This window comes from Lepidochelys kempii, chromosome 15, assembly GCF_965140285.1.
Source record: "Lepidochelys kempii isolate rLepKem1 chromosome 15, rLepKem1.hap1, whole genome shotgun sequence".
In the NCBI taxonomy this organism is placed as follows: Eukaryota; Metazoa; Chordata; order Testudines; family Cheloniidae; genus Lepidochelys; species Lepidochelys kempii.
Genome location: NC_136394.1, coordinates 9,667,022 through 9,685,053, shown reverse-complemented (window position 1 = coordinate 9,685,053; position 18,032 = coordinate 9,667,022). Strand labels below are relative to the sequence as shown.

The 18,032-nt window shown below is 41.7% G+C and overlaps 1 protein-coding gene across 5 annotated transcripts in view; it reads right to left on the bottom strand.

The window, feature by feature from the left end:
• SUDS3 (SIN3A corepressor complex component SDS3) overlaps window positions 1-13,377 on the bottom strand; it is a 29,882-nt gene extending 16,505 nt beyond the window's left edge. For 4 of the 5 annotated variants that reach the window (XM_073313667.1, XM_073313671.2, XM_073313669.1 and 1 more), the window contains exons 1-6: window positions 13,125-13,377; window positions 10,695-10,764; window positions 9,406-9,461; window positions 8,589-8,660; window positions 5,956-5,975; window positions 5,131-5,287 (exon numbers count right to left, since the gene is read on the bottom strand). In XM_073313667.1, the coding sequence (XP_073169768.1) occupies window positions 5,131-5,287; window positions 5,956-5,975; window positions 8,589-8,660; window positions 9,406-9,461; window positions 10,695-10,764; window positions 13,125-13,290 (541 nt within the window). In that variant the 5' untranslated portion in view covers window positions 13,291-13,377. The remainder of the gene's footprint in view (window positions 1-5,130; window positions 5,288-5,955; window positions 5,976-8,588; window positions 8,661-9,405; window positions 9,462-10,694; window positions 10,765-13,124) is intronic. The other variant, XM_073313668.1, reaches the window with a different exon arrangement.
• Window positions 13,378-18,032: the final 4,655 nt, after the last annotated feature.

Sequence of the window (18,032 nt, the reverse complement as noted above, 5' to 3'; positions counted from 1 at the left end):
ACAGCCACGCAGCCACCTCTTGAGTGAGTCATAGCAGCTGTTTAACAGCACACGGCAATGGAACAGAACCATTTTAGCACAAAAAGTTGGAAAAAACACCCATATCCAATTGAAACGGCAAGGAGAATTTTTGGTAGCTGAGTAACTACTTGAGCTGAGATTTGGCTGAGTCCACGACTATTCTTTGTTGATCTGTTGAATCCAGACAACCCCACACAGAAGTCATTTTATAAAGATGCCCCAAGTCAGAACAAAGGAGAATGTAATAGAGAAATAAACTTCCCTCCTGAGAAAGGCTATATTGCTGAAGGATTTTAAGAGCGGTTTGTTTTGCCAATTAATGGCTGATGTTGACTGTTTCTAAATGGAAACTCAGCCAGTTCTCTTACTGGAAAATGGTACTTACAATTCCAAATTAGTAACAAAGGTTGAAGTCAGCAAAGCAGAAAGAACAGAAAAGCCCTCAGCATACCAAGGTGGAAGTGAGGCTCCTTTTCATCCCCAACCCACCCAAATGAAAAAAAAAAAAATTTACACAAGTATTTTGTACTGAGTGAGATCTCTCACCAACCACAAAATACACTGTGCAGCCCACACAAAAAGCAGACTACTCCACATTCAGTGCTCTCTGATGTACCTAGACAGTGTCTCTAAAAACGGAATCTAATTACACAGCCCATAAGCATATAAAGCTGAAATTAACATGCTAAACTTCAGCCCAAGGACAGACATATTCAAACGGGAAAAGAGTCCATACTATTGCCTCTGAAATAGAAGTGCAATAAAAACTAAGTAAAATGACAGCCCACTTTTATTCTTAAATCAAAGTAATGAGTATGTCAGCCTATTATTGGATAGCAAAATACACAAAATAAAAGGGAAAGGGTTGGGAAAAATCAAGTTAAAACATTAACAAATCTCTCAAACTCTAATCCAACACGTCTAATTCTTTTGTTAAGTACTAAGCAGTTTTCAACATAGAGGCTAAGGTTTTCAAAACCAACTAGAGGATTTAACCACCATTTCATTAACATTCATGAGAACTGTGGTGCAAAATCCCCTAGTCATCCAGAAAAGCTCAGCCAAGAACATAAGAACAGCCATACTGGGTCAGACCAAGGTCCATCAAGCCCAGTATCCTGTCTTCTGACAGTGACCAATGGCAGGTGCCCCAAAGGGAATGAACAGACAGGTTATCATCAAGTGATCCATGCCTTGTCACCCAACCCCAGCTTCTGGCAAACAGAGGCTAGGGACACCATAACAGAAGCTAGGGACACCAAAGTGCCTAGCAGTAGTACTTAAGATTTCAAATACTACGTAACAAACTCTGGGATGGGACAGGAGCATGGTATGGTACCAAACCGCTCACTTGAAGTTTTCACCACATGCAAACGTTGACCAATTATATGTAGGCAGATGAACTGCACAGATGTTCATGCAGATCCAGTTACCATTGCTGTTACAAAGACACTCCTATTGGAACCTGGTGCTCAACCACATCACAGAAAGAAAAAAACTTCCTTGGTCTACTTAGGCTAATGAACCTAAAAGTGAAAAGTTTGTGCAACAATGGAGAAATGTATCAAGTGACATGTAAACCCATCTTCTAAAGGGCAGACAGTCCATACAGTCCATGCTGCCTGCCTTCAAATGTCCAAAGGGCATATGGTTTCACACTGCATAACTTGGGTGTCTAATACAATCACGAGAGCACATGGACGGCAAGACAATCTAAAAAATGTGAAAGTTGGCTTCAGAGAGAGGAGCTCAACAGTTTAAGGGATCAGGCTAAGTTTTTTGTACATGTTCTTAAGCTATTAACCGTTTTTCAGATACAGAGCTCTTTCAATATACTGAGAATTTAGGCATGTCTTTAAATATGCCTACAGCTATATTCAGCTTAGAGCTTGCCTGTCCATCTCTGAAAGCCAGACTACCTCAGGATGCGAACTCTTAGAGCAGTTACGCATGTTCAAAATAGGGATCAAACCTCCCCTCATCTCAAATCAGTGAGTGTCACCATGCTGCACATGAAGGAAACGAATATTGTGATAAAAGCTAAAAATACAAAGTACCATTCACTGACGAGTTGATGGCAAAAGGAAATCTCCATGACTGAAAGCTGAATTTAGCAAGTATTAACACTAAAAGCTAAAAAGGACACTGAGGCACGGATTATATTAATCTAAAAGCATGAGAAAGTTACTACTATTGAGTGGGATCCATTCAGCTCTTTAATTATAATTAATTTACATTATAGCGGGAAAACAATTAATGAAATCTTCCAGTTAATGGTAACACTAATATGCATGGGTCCTTTTACCAGATCAGCTAGAAAAGGAGTTTCCCCTCTCTTCCCTCTAGCTAAGTCAATATCCTTTCTAAACTTCTTAGCTGTAACAGAGTCACTCCCTGTATGCTACAGCTAGACCATTCACCAAGCTAACTCAAATAGGAGACGAAGGGAACCCTTAGCACACAAAGCAGATGCTGCATGGAAATTAAAGAATTTCCACACAGTATAAGCAGCAGCAAAGTGTCGTCTTTCGGTAAACAATTTTAAAATGCATTATGGTCTAAATGCTTCTCTTACTTTGGATCTTTATCCAGATTTTTAGTTAATAAGTAAAATACCATGAGACACAAAGTGCTCTTATGGCCAATGTTAGATTGAGCAGGTCACACAAAGCCATCAGATCTATCCACACAGACTTCATTTCTTAGTCCTAAACAACAATAAAATCGTACGTCTGCAAACTTGGGCAGAAACTATGATGGGAGGTCTGTAAAGGACACCTTTTAACACAATATTGTCTCAGACGCACCATAAAGTGACGGAGTTGCTCTTCATTAGAAAAGCAAGACCAGAACATTGGTACAATCTCATAGCACCATCTGTGAAATAGGCTAATTATCCTTCTACCTACCTTCATTTGTGTCAGTTATTGCCTTGGCAATGTTTTCTACATCAAGGATACCAATTGGTTTCATGAAAAAAAAAAAAATCTGTCCACTTAATGCCCATTTTCCAGAGTCTGAACACAAATGAAATTTTCCCCTTATCTATTTTACTGGCTTCATATGGCCTTTTTCAACCTTTATTGTTTGCCTCTTTAGCATCTGTTACTAAAGAACTCAGAACCCAGATTAAATCCTGGCATGACTGGATAGAGAAACTGTTGAGATGTGCCACATTGTTGAACAGCCAGACTTCAGGTACTGAAGTAGTCCCTTCCCCGCAGATGGAGTGGGAGGTCGTGAGATGACATTTCCCAGCGGCCTAATGAAAAAACCCATGAACATCTGGTGTGTGTTCACTAGAAGAGTTCAGTAACAAAGATGGTTTTAATGCATTAGCTCCAATTGTCACCACGCTACAGGCAAATGATGAGAGAAGCTACAGGGATATACATGAGGTCTTTACTAGGTTTACAGATAAGTTGCCATTATTCCAGATCAAACACATCTTAAACATGCAAAAAAGACACTTAAGACCTATAGCTTAAAGCTGTGCTGCTATTAAAGTTGAAAAGCCAACCACAGGGACTCACTCTTCAGACAAAGTGTGAATTAGTGTCCACCATTCCATGGTTCCAAAGGAATCCTACAAAATCAACCAGGCAGTTTTCCCCTTTCTACATGTTGAAGCCCAAAGGCATCAGTGTTTATAGGTGCAAAAAATTAAGTTAAAAGGAGCCAACTTCCCTCTCTTATACCTCGGTCCCATTTATTTCTGGTTAAACTTGATCTTGTAAGTACCTATTAAAGTTTCTTCTCTAGGTACTGAGCCTTTCAACAACTTGGCTTTTTTCTATAGAAGCCAGCTGGCTGCTGACACTACTGCTGAAGTTTTGTTACTGGCTGAGTCACATGGTCCTGCTTGACAGCAGTTGAATGCTATGGTAATATAAATATTCTAATAAGGAAGTCGCAGTCCACTCACATACATCCCAATAAGCAGAAAGTTTGTCAAATCAAATAATGTGCAACAAAATTTCTCATCTGCCCTTTACACTAATAAAAGGGAGGAGCCTCAGAAAGGGATAAATGGATACTGTGGCACATTCTGGGCAAAAAGATTTTCTATCAAACTGGAGTTTTTTAGTTTACAGGGGGGAAAAAAATGTTACCCTTTTTGAGCATTACACCACACTACTGGTTGCATGTGGAAAATAGTCACCCCTTTTCTCCATAAGTCTCAAACTTAGTCCCAGTCTCTGGCTCCAGTTCCAATACAGAAATAAAACTATGAAGATTTACATGCTCCTTTCAGAGCAGGTGATCACTGGAATTCCATAGTCAAGAAAGAATTCTCACCAGGCAGCTACAGAAGTGCTGCACTGCCCCAAAACAACATTAAAAAAACCACCTTCCCCTAGATACAGAAATAGAGACACAGACGAGATGCAGAACCATATAGGCTCTGGTCACTCTTGTAACTTAATAGCTTTGGTCATTCTAGTAGACCAAATGCTACAAGGAACTGTAATTCTCTCCCTGTAAGTATCCAGATTTTTTAAATTTTCTGTTAAATAACCCCTAGACTCTACCTAAAACAAAGTAAAGCTCCATTCAGATCAAGTTACAAGGTATCCAAGCTGTGGAATGGTAGTGTAGCAAGAGCAGTGTAACACCACAGGTCAAATTTTGCAACGTGTTCTGCTAAACAAGAACAAAGTCAATGCAATTCTAGATAAATCATGAATCAAATAATTCTACAAAACTCTATAAAAGCCCTCAAATTTAACTATATTGATCCATTAGTTTGAGCATTCAGAAACGAATTAGGTTTTGAATCCTATTGCCGATCAGAGACTGAAAGAAAACTTAAGTTTTCTGAAAAGTGCTTAGGCAGTGGTTCTCAAACTTGTGTACTGGTGACCCCTTTCATATAGCAAGCTGCTGAGTGTGACCCCCCCTTAAATATATTAAAAACTTGTTTTTAATTTATAACACCATTAGAAATGCTGGAGGCAAAGCGGGGTTTCGGGTGGAGGCTGACAGCTCACGACCCCCCATGTAATAACCTCACGACCCCCTGAGAGGGTCCCAACTCCCAGATTGAGAACCCCTGTGCTTAGGTCTCATTTTTGGAGAGAGAAGAGACAGATGCTTATCTTGTTTTACCTCCTGTTAGCTCCATGGTTAGCTTTTCATTTTCAATCATCTTCTTCTTCTCTTCTAATTCAGCAATCAGATTTTCCTTCAACTCAATTTTCTTATCTTCGAACTCCTTCACTGCTGCCTTCTTCTCTTTGATATAATTTCTCTCCACCTGCTCTGTCTAATGCAAGCCAAAAAGAAACAGAGGATTAAGGAAGAGAAGCCTAATGACCAGGATGTACACTACAAGTGGAAAGGGGAACTAATGCTAACAAGGACTGATTAGTTTTGGAGTAGAGCAGCCATAGTCAGCTTACATTTTAAAAGGTATATCAACATTTCTATGACCAGTTGAAAAATGCTTAAGAAAATGAACAATAAAGCAAATGACTACACTGGCAATAGTTGTGCTACTCATATTAAATAAATCTTCTTTTGTAATGCTTCATAACACCTAACTCAAATATCACAAAGTTCTTTAACAGAGCAATCCCCAATATTATACAATTAGTACAATTTATCCATTTTGCAGGTAGGTTAAATGAAGGAAGACAAGTTAAGTGATTTACCAAAATACATACCTAATGTAAAAAAAAAAAATCCCACAAATGGCTATTTTTAGTGACTGTTTAATTTTTTTTTAAAACCATCTTCAGCAGTTACTTGAGTAGTGGTATTGATGGCAGTTTATGCTATATCTCAGCTATGGTAATCAATTTTAAATAAAGAAAACCTCTACATAGATTTCCTGGAAAAAAAATGAACATGAGCTACCATGTGATAAGATACTAGGCTTAAAAAACAGACTGATATTTTATTTCTAGAAGCTAAGAACACATGAACACTTACTTCTAGCTGGAGGAAGAGTTCTGAAAGACAAAAAATACAGGTCTAGTTAGCATCACTTTATTATCCTTACAAGACACACAACAACAACTTGCCTTACTAAGTAACTCGGTTTTGCAGCCAAAAAAGGTGGAGTAAACAGGGTACATACCTATCCCATTCTGATGCACATTTCATAGTTCTACATTGTTGATTCCAGCATACATGTGCCAAAATTTCTGTAAAAGTATATTATAGGCTGACATTTTGTAGGTGCATTTAAACCACAGGTGGTAGAGCAGTGTCCTATTTCTGATCCATTTCTGTTGGGCCAAGCTGCCATGTTTAATGGCATTTAAAAGGCAGTTGGAATTTTTTCTAGCTTAAGATGCTATTTAAAAAGTTGGCACTAGATTTAGCTTTCCAGATTAAATGAAAACTTGAAAGATGCAGCTGACAATGCCAGATGAATGTTCTGCAAAGAACCATGGTTTAAACAGATTTCACTAGGCCCAGCTGTCATTGCTTCAGCAGCACTTCTTTGGCAGAAAAGCCCTTTCATCAATTTGAGTTAACAGACATGAGGTTAACTGCCCCACAGCAGATGAGGAGCATATTAATGCACCACATAAAGCAAACTATACCCTGTCTCAATTACATAATTCAGTTCATACATTGAGGCCAGGGAAGAGTATTGCCCATAAGTGCAGCAGTCCTGCTCTTAATGAAATCAGTGGCAAAATTCTCAACAACTTCAAACTGAGCAGGATTACTGGAGGATGTGCGTCCCAAAATGAGGATTTTACTCAAGACTGTGATAACAAATTCAAAGTAAACTAAGGCTCTTGATCAGTCCTTACTTCACTGTATCAAATATTGATAACTGTGATCTTCAACCTCTGGCAAGCAGCAAGAGCTAGGAACAATAGGTAAGTTCTGAACAGAACAGGTGCATTAAAGAATTATATTTGTGATCTATTTTAGGTAAGAATTTATATGCATCAGGAAGCCACATCAAGATGGCATACAAAAATTTGTTTCAAGGCCAGAAATGACAACTGTGCAATTAAGGCCAGTCTTGATTTCTTAAGGGCTTTGCAATGAAAGCTTAGATAAGGAACGAATGCTTCTTTTACAGAAATAATAAAAAAAAAAGCAAGTCCAAAGAATTGAGAATTTTGTACATATTAGACAGAGACAAATAAAAATGCAGACAGGGCAAGAACACAATTTCAGTTGCCACCCTTCCCAATATTGCTGTAGTTGGCAGTAGGAGTTTTACCACAAGCGTGAAAATTAACACCATCTGTCCCCCAATGGAAGAACTCTGCCACTGCAGCAAAGATCTCATTGATCCCTGCCAGCCCAGGGTACACACTGCAGTTTAGTCTGACGTTAACAGATTACAAAAACACAAAAATAGTACTGGAGTCCAATTCTAAACTACATCAAATTCATCTTCTATGCTTGAAGACAAATTCCTGCAGAGAGCACAAGGAAGAGATCAGTCCAGTTCAAGTTTCACTGGCAAATTCTTTGAGGGGACAAATACAGTCCTAGAAACATTGGTAGTGCACCATTCATATGATGGTCAGTGTTCACTTGAGATTTGTTAGTGGCTTTTAAACAGTGATATCAGAACCCACAGTATAAACACGCTGCAGTGCAAAATGGCCTAGGTATCTGTACAGCATTACAAGGTTTTATCCCTCACTGCTGAAGGGTGGAAGAACACTGCTACATTTTCATTTCTGACTCCCACACATTCCCTTCTGAGAAGGGAGCTCTAATTAAGTGGAAGATAAAAAGCTACATAGGAATGAGTGAACAAGAGCTAATTTAATTTCTGAACTACTCACTCTAGAAGCACACACTGGAAGACCGTATGGCAGCCTGTTTCCCTGACAACTTCCCATAACCGCTATGGGGAATTTTGAATTACATTAACAGGCTTTGATACACGAAGTTTTACATACAAAGATTTACTGAGCGTCCTATCAACAGCTTCACAATTAAAGTAGCACGGCTACTGGCCTCGTGGTCAAGCAGTAGATACCTGGAGACTAATTCGGTCCTTTGATCCTAGGCCAGTAAGCTGCGGTGTGATTAACAAGCAGCAAGCCCAGCCCCCACAGTCATGTAGGACAAAGCTGCCCTAGAGCAAAGTCTCTAACCAATTCCAAAGGACAAGCAGTGAACTCTTCAGGAAGCTGTCTAGCCCCCATTGCATGCCCCTCTTGTTGGAAGGAATCACTACAGCAGCAGGCTTGAAAGAAGGTGATTGAAAGAACAATTAAAAGAAGTTAAATACTATAATTTACAAGAGGTCATATTAGACTATGAGATCTTATTACTTGACTGTAGGCATACAAGTGCCTAGTCAAAACTGCTGTTTACTGATAAACATATTATAGTTAGCCAATACACCTGCAGAAAAGCATGATGGATTCTGTTATGCCTTATGCATACTCAGCAAAGAAGCCATTTAGCATCACCAAAAAGAATGAAAGACTGGAGAATCTTTGGCTCCTGCCAACCCTGTTCTCCTAGGATTTAATCCATGTCATGTTTCTTGGGTGTGATTCTCATCTGTGAGGCACCTACATAAGTCAAAGGTTCTTTGCATGCATTTTTTTTAAAACAAAAATCCAGCTCACCTGCATTCCGTATCCGTTCCTTGTATTGCTGATCCAGTTTTTTCATTCTTTTTTGATATTCTTGCAAAGTACCTAATTGAAATAAATTGCAGATTGCCATAAGGTCATATTGTTTTCTAATACTGAATCTTGGATAGTCCATACTCTCTAGGTAAATTTAGCATTTCAGATAAAGTATACATTTATTGAGGAAAAAAAGCCTAAAGAGAAGACTGCTACCCTGCTTCCCAAAAACCAGCCAGAATATTTATGTAGCAGCACCATCCACTTTGTGTGCATGGCAGGAGATGGCTGAATTTGTTTTGTAAGTAGAGTCATAAGTGTGTGAGAGGTATCCTGCAGTCTCTCAAAGGTGGGAAGCTGCCAAAGGCACATCACATACAGAAAGGGAGATACATAGGAAGTATGGACTATAACAGTGAAGAATGAAGTTGTGTGAGAAGACCCATGAGCTCTAACAGCAACTTTTCCTCATGGTCACTGTCTCAAGAGACATTTTTCTAGAGGGCTATGAGGTACATCTCATTTAAAAACCCTACCACAATTAGGTGAAACACAAGCCCTCACATTTCCGACACCTCATTTAATTGCAAAACCATCTCACAAGTGAAAGTATTGAAGAAAGAGACTTTTTCACTAAAATGTAAACATGATTTCAAGCCCTCATTCTACTGCACACAGAACAAAACAGTGTGTCCATCTTCTATGGACAACACTTTCAGGACATTACTACGGTCATTTCTCGCTTCCACTTAGACACTTTTTAGAAACTGAAAATTTTATGGTCAGAAAAAAACCTACTAATTTTAAACCCTACCTTCCTGCAATTGCTGTAACTGCCTCTTAAGAGATGCCAGTTTGTCCTGATACATCCTGCAAAGAGAGGGCAATATTACATAAACAGGTCAACCACACTGTTTGTTTCACCACCTGCTTAGGTGAATAAATCCATTTCATTTTCTCACCAAGTAAAGAGGTCCTCCTGAAAAGACTTTTACAAGAGGGAGTATTGTTCAATTTAAAATCTGTACTGCTACTTAATTATAAAATAAACCAAAAAAGGTTATGCTGGGAACCTCAGAAATAATTGTTGCAAGATGTTTTGCTCCACTGATATTAAGAACAGTACCACAGAATCATTTTGCCATCTTAACTTCTGGCAAGTCTCAATCTTTGTTCCCCAGTTCCCCATCTGTAGGAAGGGGCTACTTCCATGCCTTCTGAGTCTTGGCTTTAGAGTAAGTCTTCTCCAAGACCTATGCAACAGAAGTTAAGAGTAAAACTGTGGCAAAGCCACGAACAGAACTTTAATCTCCTGCCTCGAAGATCTGTGGTTTTAACCTAAGTTCATCCTTCCTGCCAAGCATAAAACATCTTTGTCAACAAGTGAGAGACTACTGAATGCTACACTGCATTTAAAGATCAAGAAAAGCTATTTTACTAGGCTCTGAGAGTCCAAAAAGTCTGGCTTACTGGGCTATCGTTGTTGGTACTGTACTATGCAAGAACATGAAGTGGGTGTCTTCTTTGTTTGGGAGGTACCAAGTATGGCCTTCTGGACAATATAGGGATCATAGTTGGATGTCTCCAGGAAAGTCACATCCACCTCTTTTTGTCCAGAAGGAGAGCAGCCAGTGCGCAGGTTCTTGAACAGGTTAAGCAGTTTTTATGTGGGGCAAAGGAGAATCCTAATGAGTCCAATATAGTTACCTATCCCCGTTGGGCGAGGCACTATGCAATCAGAATGTCAGCCTCTATCTTAGAGTTAAAAAATCTCAGGATATGTTACACTAGAAATGTTACAGTGGGCACAGCTGCGCCGTTGTAGTGCTGTAGTGTAGATACTTACTACAGTGACGGAAGGGGTTTTCCGTCATGGTAGTAAATCCACCTCTCCAAGAGGCAGTAGCTAGATCAAGAGAAGAATTCTTCCACTGACATAGCAACGATTACACCACGGCTTAGGGCGGCTGAATTACATCACACAGGGCATGAAATTTTTCACAGCCAAGTGATGTACTTAAGCCAACTTAACTTGTAATGTAGACCAGCCTCTTGGACGCCAGAAAATGTTTTTGGTTGAGGAGGAAGGGGGACCTTACTTACTGTTCTTTCATTTCTACATAGTCCTCTTCATCATGCTTTGCCAAGTCAGTTTCACTAGCATCCTCAGTATCTGAACAAGGGGAAGAGAAATTTGATAACACCAAACAAATCAAATCATTTTTAAAGAAATGAGTGATTGTGGCACACGTGCAGTTATTCCAAATTAATTTAGTGCAGCCAAAGAAAGGATATAATTTGACATTTCCAATTTTGGAGATGATTCAAACCATCGTACACATTTCCTACACATATAAGCTGTTCAAGATGGGCGCTCAAACATTTAAAAGGAACCTTGGTAGTATATCAAAAAGAATCAGTTTTTGACATAGGATACCCCTGCGATTTCCTCCCACCCACTCCACTCCATTTCATTTTTTGGATGAAATCAAGTTATTTTAGCACTTTTAAATGCAAGGGCTTGACATCATTAATTGAACCAGGCATAGCACCAACAGTGCTTTGCAGGCTTCCTCCTTATAGCTTTAACCCTGACCTGCTGCTTCCATCCTTAACTCCCATATAACTGTATCAATACACCTTTATCTTGACCTACAGCACTACAAAGCAGAGTTTCAGAGTAGCAGCCGTAGTAGTCTGTATTCGCAAAAAGAAAAGGGGTACTTGTGGCACCTTAGAGACTAACCAATTTATTTGAGCATGAGCTTTCGTGAGCTACAGCTCACTTCGACGAAGTGAGCTGTAGCTCACGAAAGCTCATGCTCAAATAAATTGGTTAGTCTCTAAGGTGCCACAAGTACCCCTTTTCTTTTTACAAAGCAGAGTGATAATTATACTAAGTTCCGCAGTAGTTTGCAACAGAAACAAAGGGCCCACTGAAGATATAATTAAAGTAATGTTATTTCACCTAGTCTTCTCAGATGTGTACTCCAGTATCTACATATAAGAAAGACTATTACCACAGATTTGTCGGACACTGATAAAACAGGTTAATGCTGCATTACAAATTCCCTGCAGCTCCTCTACATCTCCTCCTTTAAAGACTGAATGGGAACAGTTAACTACCGTCTCACTCCTCGAGCTCATCTGGTCAAGTCAGGGATTAGACACATTGGAAGGGTAGAGCTAGAAAGCCTGCACTGCCAGTACATTAGCTATTGTGTGGACTTGGAACTTCAGTCTCTAATTCCATCTGCCCTTCTCAGATTTCTTCCTTAAAATACCAAACACTACAGGTTCCTTGTGTTAAGATAAAACTCAATGTATCAAATAAGGTATCAGTCAAAGAGATAGCTACAGCAAACCATGCTAGAGAGGGCCACATCTGCTAAGATAAACTGAGGAAGCCTTGGTATTTTAATTCAAACACATCACAATAAATTTTAGCCACACTGGGTGCGTTTAAAATGATTTATGACAACTCTAAACATCAAAAGGGAAGGACTATTCAGAGAAGATGAAGAGTCCTTAAAATCACCCTCACCTTCCCCACCCCAGGATATCAAGACTTCAGAAAAGCCTTGAACGCACTAATGCTTTCATGATATGCCACAATAAGATGCTTAAAGCAACTCGCCTTAAACTGAAATATGAAAAAATGAGAGCACAAAGCAGATGATTCCCTTTCACAGCATCATCTCCTCCCTGTCACCCCAAGAGTGTCTCTCAACATTGTGCATGGCTCATTTCTTCCTCCTTCTTCCCCTTGTATCTACCAAGAGTCCCTCCCCTAACCTTCTGTGACCCATTTCTCTTATTATACTTCCTAATTTCATCCTTCTGTACCCCCACCCATACCCTTTCTTCCCAACCCCTGGAGCACCACCTCTTCTTTTGTTACTTTTATACCACTGAAACAAAGCCAAATGCCACCCCAACTGCCATGTTCTTACTTTGTCCTTTCACTATCCCTCTCCCCCCAACCACCTCTTCTGTGTGTCCCATTAAACCCCTCCTCTACCCCAGTATCTTTTCTGATCATATTGGAGTCCCTCTTCCAATTCTCTTTTCCATCACTTCTCTATTTCTCTTTTCCCATCTCATTATCCCAATAACCCAGCTCGCTTCCTCTTGTCCTGGATCATTTTCTCCATCTAACTCATCTCACCCATGCCCCTGAGTCTCCAAATTCCTCTCCAAAACACTCTCTACTGCCTTTTTTATCCCAGTTCACCTGAACTCATTCCCTTCTCCACCAAGCTGTTAAATCAATTCCTCACCCAAACTTCCTCCTCTCCCACTATTGCAGTAACTCCCTGGATTTCCTCTGCCACACATTCCTACCCCCCAGGATCACCCAGGCACCCTCTCCCCACCTCGGGCAGCTTAGCCACCTGCCAAGCCGTCAAACTACCTGAACCCCATCTCCTGGTACACCCCACCCCCTTCCCCCACTTCGCCCTCCCCCCTGCGCCCCGACCCTCCCCCCGCCTCCCTCTGCCCGCTGTGAGGAGGGCGGGGGGAGCCACTCACCCTCGTCGGAGTCCCGGGCCCGGCCGCTGCGCTCGCCGTCCTCCTCCTCGGCGCTCTCCAGCTCCTCCTCCTCGTAGTACTCGGGGCCGGGGGGCAGCGCGGCGGGGGGCAGCCCCGCCGGGACAGGGGCCGGGGGCGCGGGAGACACCAGCCCGGCCGCGCTCATAGCGGCGGGGCGGGACGCGGCCCGGCCGGAACTCGGACTCTCCTGCTCCCGCCGCCTCAGCCGGGACTCGGGCTCGGCGGCAGCTGGCCGAGGACCTCAGCGCGCCACTTCCGGGTCCCAGGGGCTGCCTAGGCGGGGCCTCGCGCAGGCGGATGCGCAGGACTCCTACATCCGGGGAGAAATGGGAGGAGTCAGGTGCTCCGGCTGGGCGGGAGGGGGCGGGGCTGAGCTCTGGGCCCCTCGCTTTGGGAGCGGCAGATTCGAAACCTGGGCGGGCCCCAGTCGGGGAGGGGGCAGATCCCGGGCCGGGTCTGGCTCCAGGGTCGGGTAGCGACTGGGCGGGTGGAGGGCCGGACTGAGTCTGAGGCGGATCCAGCAAGCCTGACTTCAGTGCCCGGCAAAGTGGTTGAACCTAGTAAAGAGCAGACCTGTCAGACGGTGGATGAATGTGATTTGGGGTCCGGTGATGAAGTGGGCTGTAGCCCATCGAAGCTGATGCTCAAATAAATTTGTTAGTCTCGAAGGTGCCACAAGTCCTCCTGTTCTTTTTGTGGATAGAGACTAACACGGCTGCTAACTCTGAAAAGTGGCTGTAGCGTACATAGATTTTAAGAAAGCCTTTGACAAGGCCCCTCACCCAAGGCTCTTAAGCAAAGTAAGCTGTTGTGGGATAAGAGGGAAGGTGCTCTCCTGGATCAAAGTCACTGGTTAAAAGATAGGAAACAAAGGGTAGGTATAAATGGTCAGTTTTCAGAATGGAGAGAGGTAAACAGTGGTGTCCCCCAGGGGGTCTGTACTGGGATCAGTATTGTTCAACGTATTCCTAAATTATCTGGAAAAAGGGTTAAACAGTGAGGTGGCAACATTTGCAGATGATACAAAACTAATCAAGATAGTTAAGTCCCAGGCAGACTGCGAAGAGCTAGAAAAAGATCTCTCAGAACTGGGTGACTGGACAACAAAATGGCAGATGAAAGTCAATGTTGATAAATGCAAAGCAATGCACATTGGAAAACATAATCCCAACTATACCTATAAAATGATGGGGTCTGAATTAGCTGTTACCACTCAAGAAAGAGATCTTGGAGTCACTGTGGATAGTTCTCTGAAAACATCCACTCAATGTACAGCAGCTGTCAAAAAAGCGAACAGAATGTTGGGAATCATTAAGAAAGGGATAGAAGTAAGACAGAAAATATCATACTGCCTCTATATAAATCCATGATACGCCCACATCTTGAATACTGTGTACAGATGTGGTCGCTCCATCTCAAAAAAGATATATTAGAATTGGAAAAGGTTCAGAAAAGGGCAACAAAAATGATTAGGGGTATGGAATTGCTGCCATATGTGGAGAGATTAATAAAACAGACTTTTAGCAGAAGCCTGACATTCCTCTGTAGCTGATCTGGAGAAACAGAAATCCTGCCTCCAAACTACACTTCAAATATTTTTATGTTGTAAAGTTATTACTATATGGCACTGAAACTTGGAGGCTTATTAAGATCTTACTATCTAAACTCCAAGTTTTCATAAATAGCTGCCTCAGAAAGTCCTCGGTATCAGATGGCTAGAAAATAAAATGACAAAGAATTATGTATGAAACAAACTGGTAGGACAGGAAATTATGGAAATAAAATGGAGATGGCTAGGACACACATGGAGTAAAGACCTGAATAACAGCAAGACAGGCATTGGACAGGAACCCCCCGGGGCAAGAGGCAATGAGGTAGACCAAGGTTAACATGGAAGTGCACAACAGAAGCAGAATTGAAAAAGCTACCAAAATGTCATGGGAGGAAGCTAAGACTGCAGCAGGAGACTGGTACCTCGGAGGGAGCTGCATTCAGTGTCTGTATGTATACAACTATCAATTTAGCTTAATTTGGTAACTGACCAACTTAAGCTAGATCTGTTTGTAACTGGCTTATAGCAATTTAATTGTGTTCACAAGGGGGTTTGCACCATTTAAATGTGATTTTAAAAAAAACACTTTTAAACAGGGGCAGTTTTTGTATGGCACTAAGGCCTGGTTCTTAAAATGCTTTGGGATCTACAGTGAGAGCACCTGCCACATAAAAGTAAAATCTCCCATACTGCTTGGAGGGAGACAACAGAGGGCGCATAAGAGCTGTCAAGGATCCTCTTGCCTCGTACTTCCTAACAGCTTGTGTAAAGCGGTTCAGCTGTGGCTTGTTTTTCTTCCAGTGTATAAAACACGCATTGTTACATACTTCAGATTCAGACACTTCCCTTGTCCATGGGTTGCAATGCTCCTGCCCCAGGAGATTTACTTTTCAGCTGGGGAGAAGGTCTCTGCCGGGCTTCTCAGATCTAGAGGGATGGGTTCACCTCCTCTCTGGCCCAATGGAAAATGAGCATGATTCCCTCATTCACTCTTGTGGTTGTTTTAACATCTGTGGCACAAACCACAATGATTTTGATGATCTGGTTCTGCTCATCATCAGCTACTCAGGATCATGTACTGAGCAGGGTGTTATAGGAATGAGGACTGAAATGAAAGGGCAGGGCATCTCTCCCATTCTTTCCTCCTTTTCCTGTCTACTTATCACACACTCACCCTCCTGTGTCATTGACAAGCTGTCACTGTGTTGGGATGTCACATCCATTAACTGACATAGCTACATCATTCCTACGAATAACAGCTTCCATAAATACAAGGCAGGAGTGGGTTTAATCCATTATAAATCATTAGCATTTTTCAGAGCATATCAGTTTTCTAATTTCTGAATATTCCAAATACCCTTCCCACAGACCCAGCTATGACATCCACAGAGACAGGCACTTTGGTCTGCACAGAGCTAATTGCAGGATTAAAGATGTGATGCTTTGACCCCCAATTAGCATGAGTATGATAAAAACAAGATTTAATCTGGTTTAGTCCTTTTATGTGAGAACAAAACTCCTAAACAGAATTGATTGTCTTGTATGGTACCTAGCAGAGCTGCAACTGAGCACTTACCACATTTGTCACAATATGTTCCCCCAAAGTCACTGGATGTTGAGTCACTGAAACATCAGTGTCCCACCTAGTGTAAACCTCCAACCAGGAGAACGAACTAAAATTTAAAGGAATGATAACACACAAAAGCCTTGCAGAGTGAGCCAAAACTAGTAAACCTGGGTTCTGCCAAGCCATCAAGGTCATCACGTTCTTCCCATTATTATGAACAGAATGAGTATAACAATTGAATATGTGTAATGCTTTACCCTTTTATTACACATTCAAGCCAAGGATTTTCTCTCCTTGCAAACATTAACAAATGTTGACTTGCACACTTGAGAATGAATGTAAGTAAATATTATTGACTGAGCTTGCAAGGTCCTACACTCAGCTCTGTGGCATTTCTCCATAACATTCAGCAACAGTAGCTCACCTTTGGTTCTTCTGCAGTAGAGAAATGGAATACTGTACAGTTTAGCACATGTGGCTCTTTTATACGAGACCTTAAAAACAGATCTTTTCAGCTTTATGTATCTTTGGGAGATTCCGTGCGGTTTTGTATCTTGGCCAAAGCTTCCCTCTCTCCCGTGTTTCACAGCATTCTGTGCACTACCTGGTTGTTGCATTCCAACCAAGAGGTGGCCGTATTTCAGTGGCGATGTATGCCTGTAGTACTGTACATGAAAGTACTATGAGAGTCTTATGTGAAAACACCCCTGTAAATGTTACTATTTTAGGAGTTATTAATAGAATTACACCACCTTCCTAATGCTTGAAATGCCTTCCGACTTCCCAGGGGTCAGACTTCTTGCCTCTCTCTGATTCATCGTCCCTCTTCAACATCTTTGTGACATCTTATGTGTAACAGATACTTTACCCACTCTGTCTCTGGGTACCTTTACTGCCTCCATTTCCCTTCTCCAATTAATCAAACTTCACTTTGTAGGGGTTCACAATAATCCTCCCTTTCTGGGAGTCTGATAAACTTCAAAGCAAGATCACTTCCACCTAGCTTCCTGCTGGGACACAGCCCTAGATATAAAAAGAAAAGGAGTACTTGTATTCTTAACCCAGTCCCTACTGAGACCTTTATCTTGGCTGGCTGGTAGGCACACGCTCCACCACTCATACCTCGTACAAACTTACATTCCCCGCATCTTCTGTAAGGAGCGAGTCATACAACCAACCATCTTCTTTAAGTATATCCCTTAAGACAACTCAGGGTGCCCTTATATCCCCCAGCAAGCCTTGTTTTTAGTCACATGCCCCCCATCACTTGACTCCTGGACTGAGAGGTAAACTAGACACAAGTGAGGCTGAAAGCAGGACTCCTTAAAGGGCCAGTCACCCTGTGACACACTCCTTCAACAACTGCCCTTTGTCTGAGGCAGATTGGTTCTTCTTTCCGTGAAGGGAAGTTGTCTTTTTACATGTCCTACAAAGTTCTGGTTATATTTACCAATACAACATCACTCACATTTCTTTGTAGTGTACTCAGTATAATTGCTGAGGCAAAAGTTTTCAGTGATCAAAACCCAACTCTCACTTGCTGTAGTGCTCCCTCTATGCCAGACTGCTCATGTTTAGCATTAGTCTTGTGGAGACACCCCATGCTCTCATCTCTCAGGCATTCAGTAGGAACCCAAGGGAGGAGGGTTAGCTTTAAGGAATGCTATGTTTTCCTTGCAGATGCAGCAGCTTAACTGTCCACGCCCCAAGAGCTTTCACGCCTCTTACTCAAACTACTGCAAATAGCCCACGTTTCTATCAAAGGTCT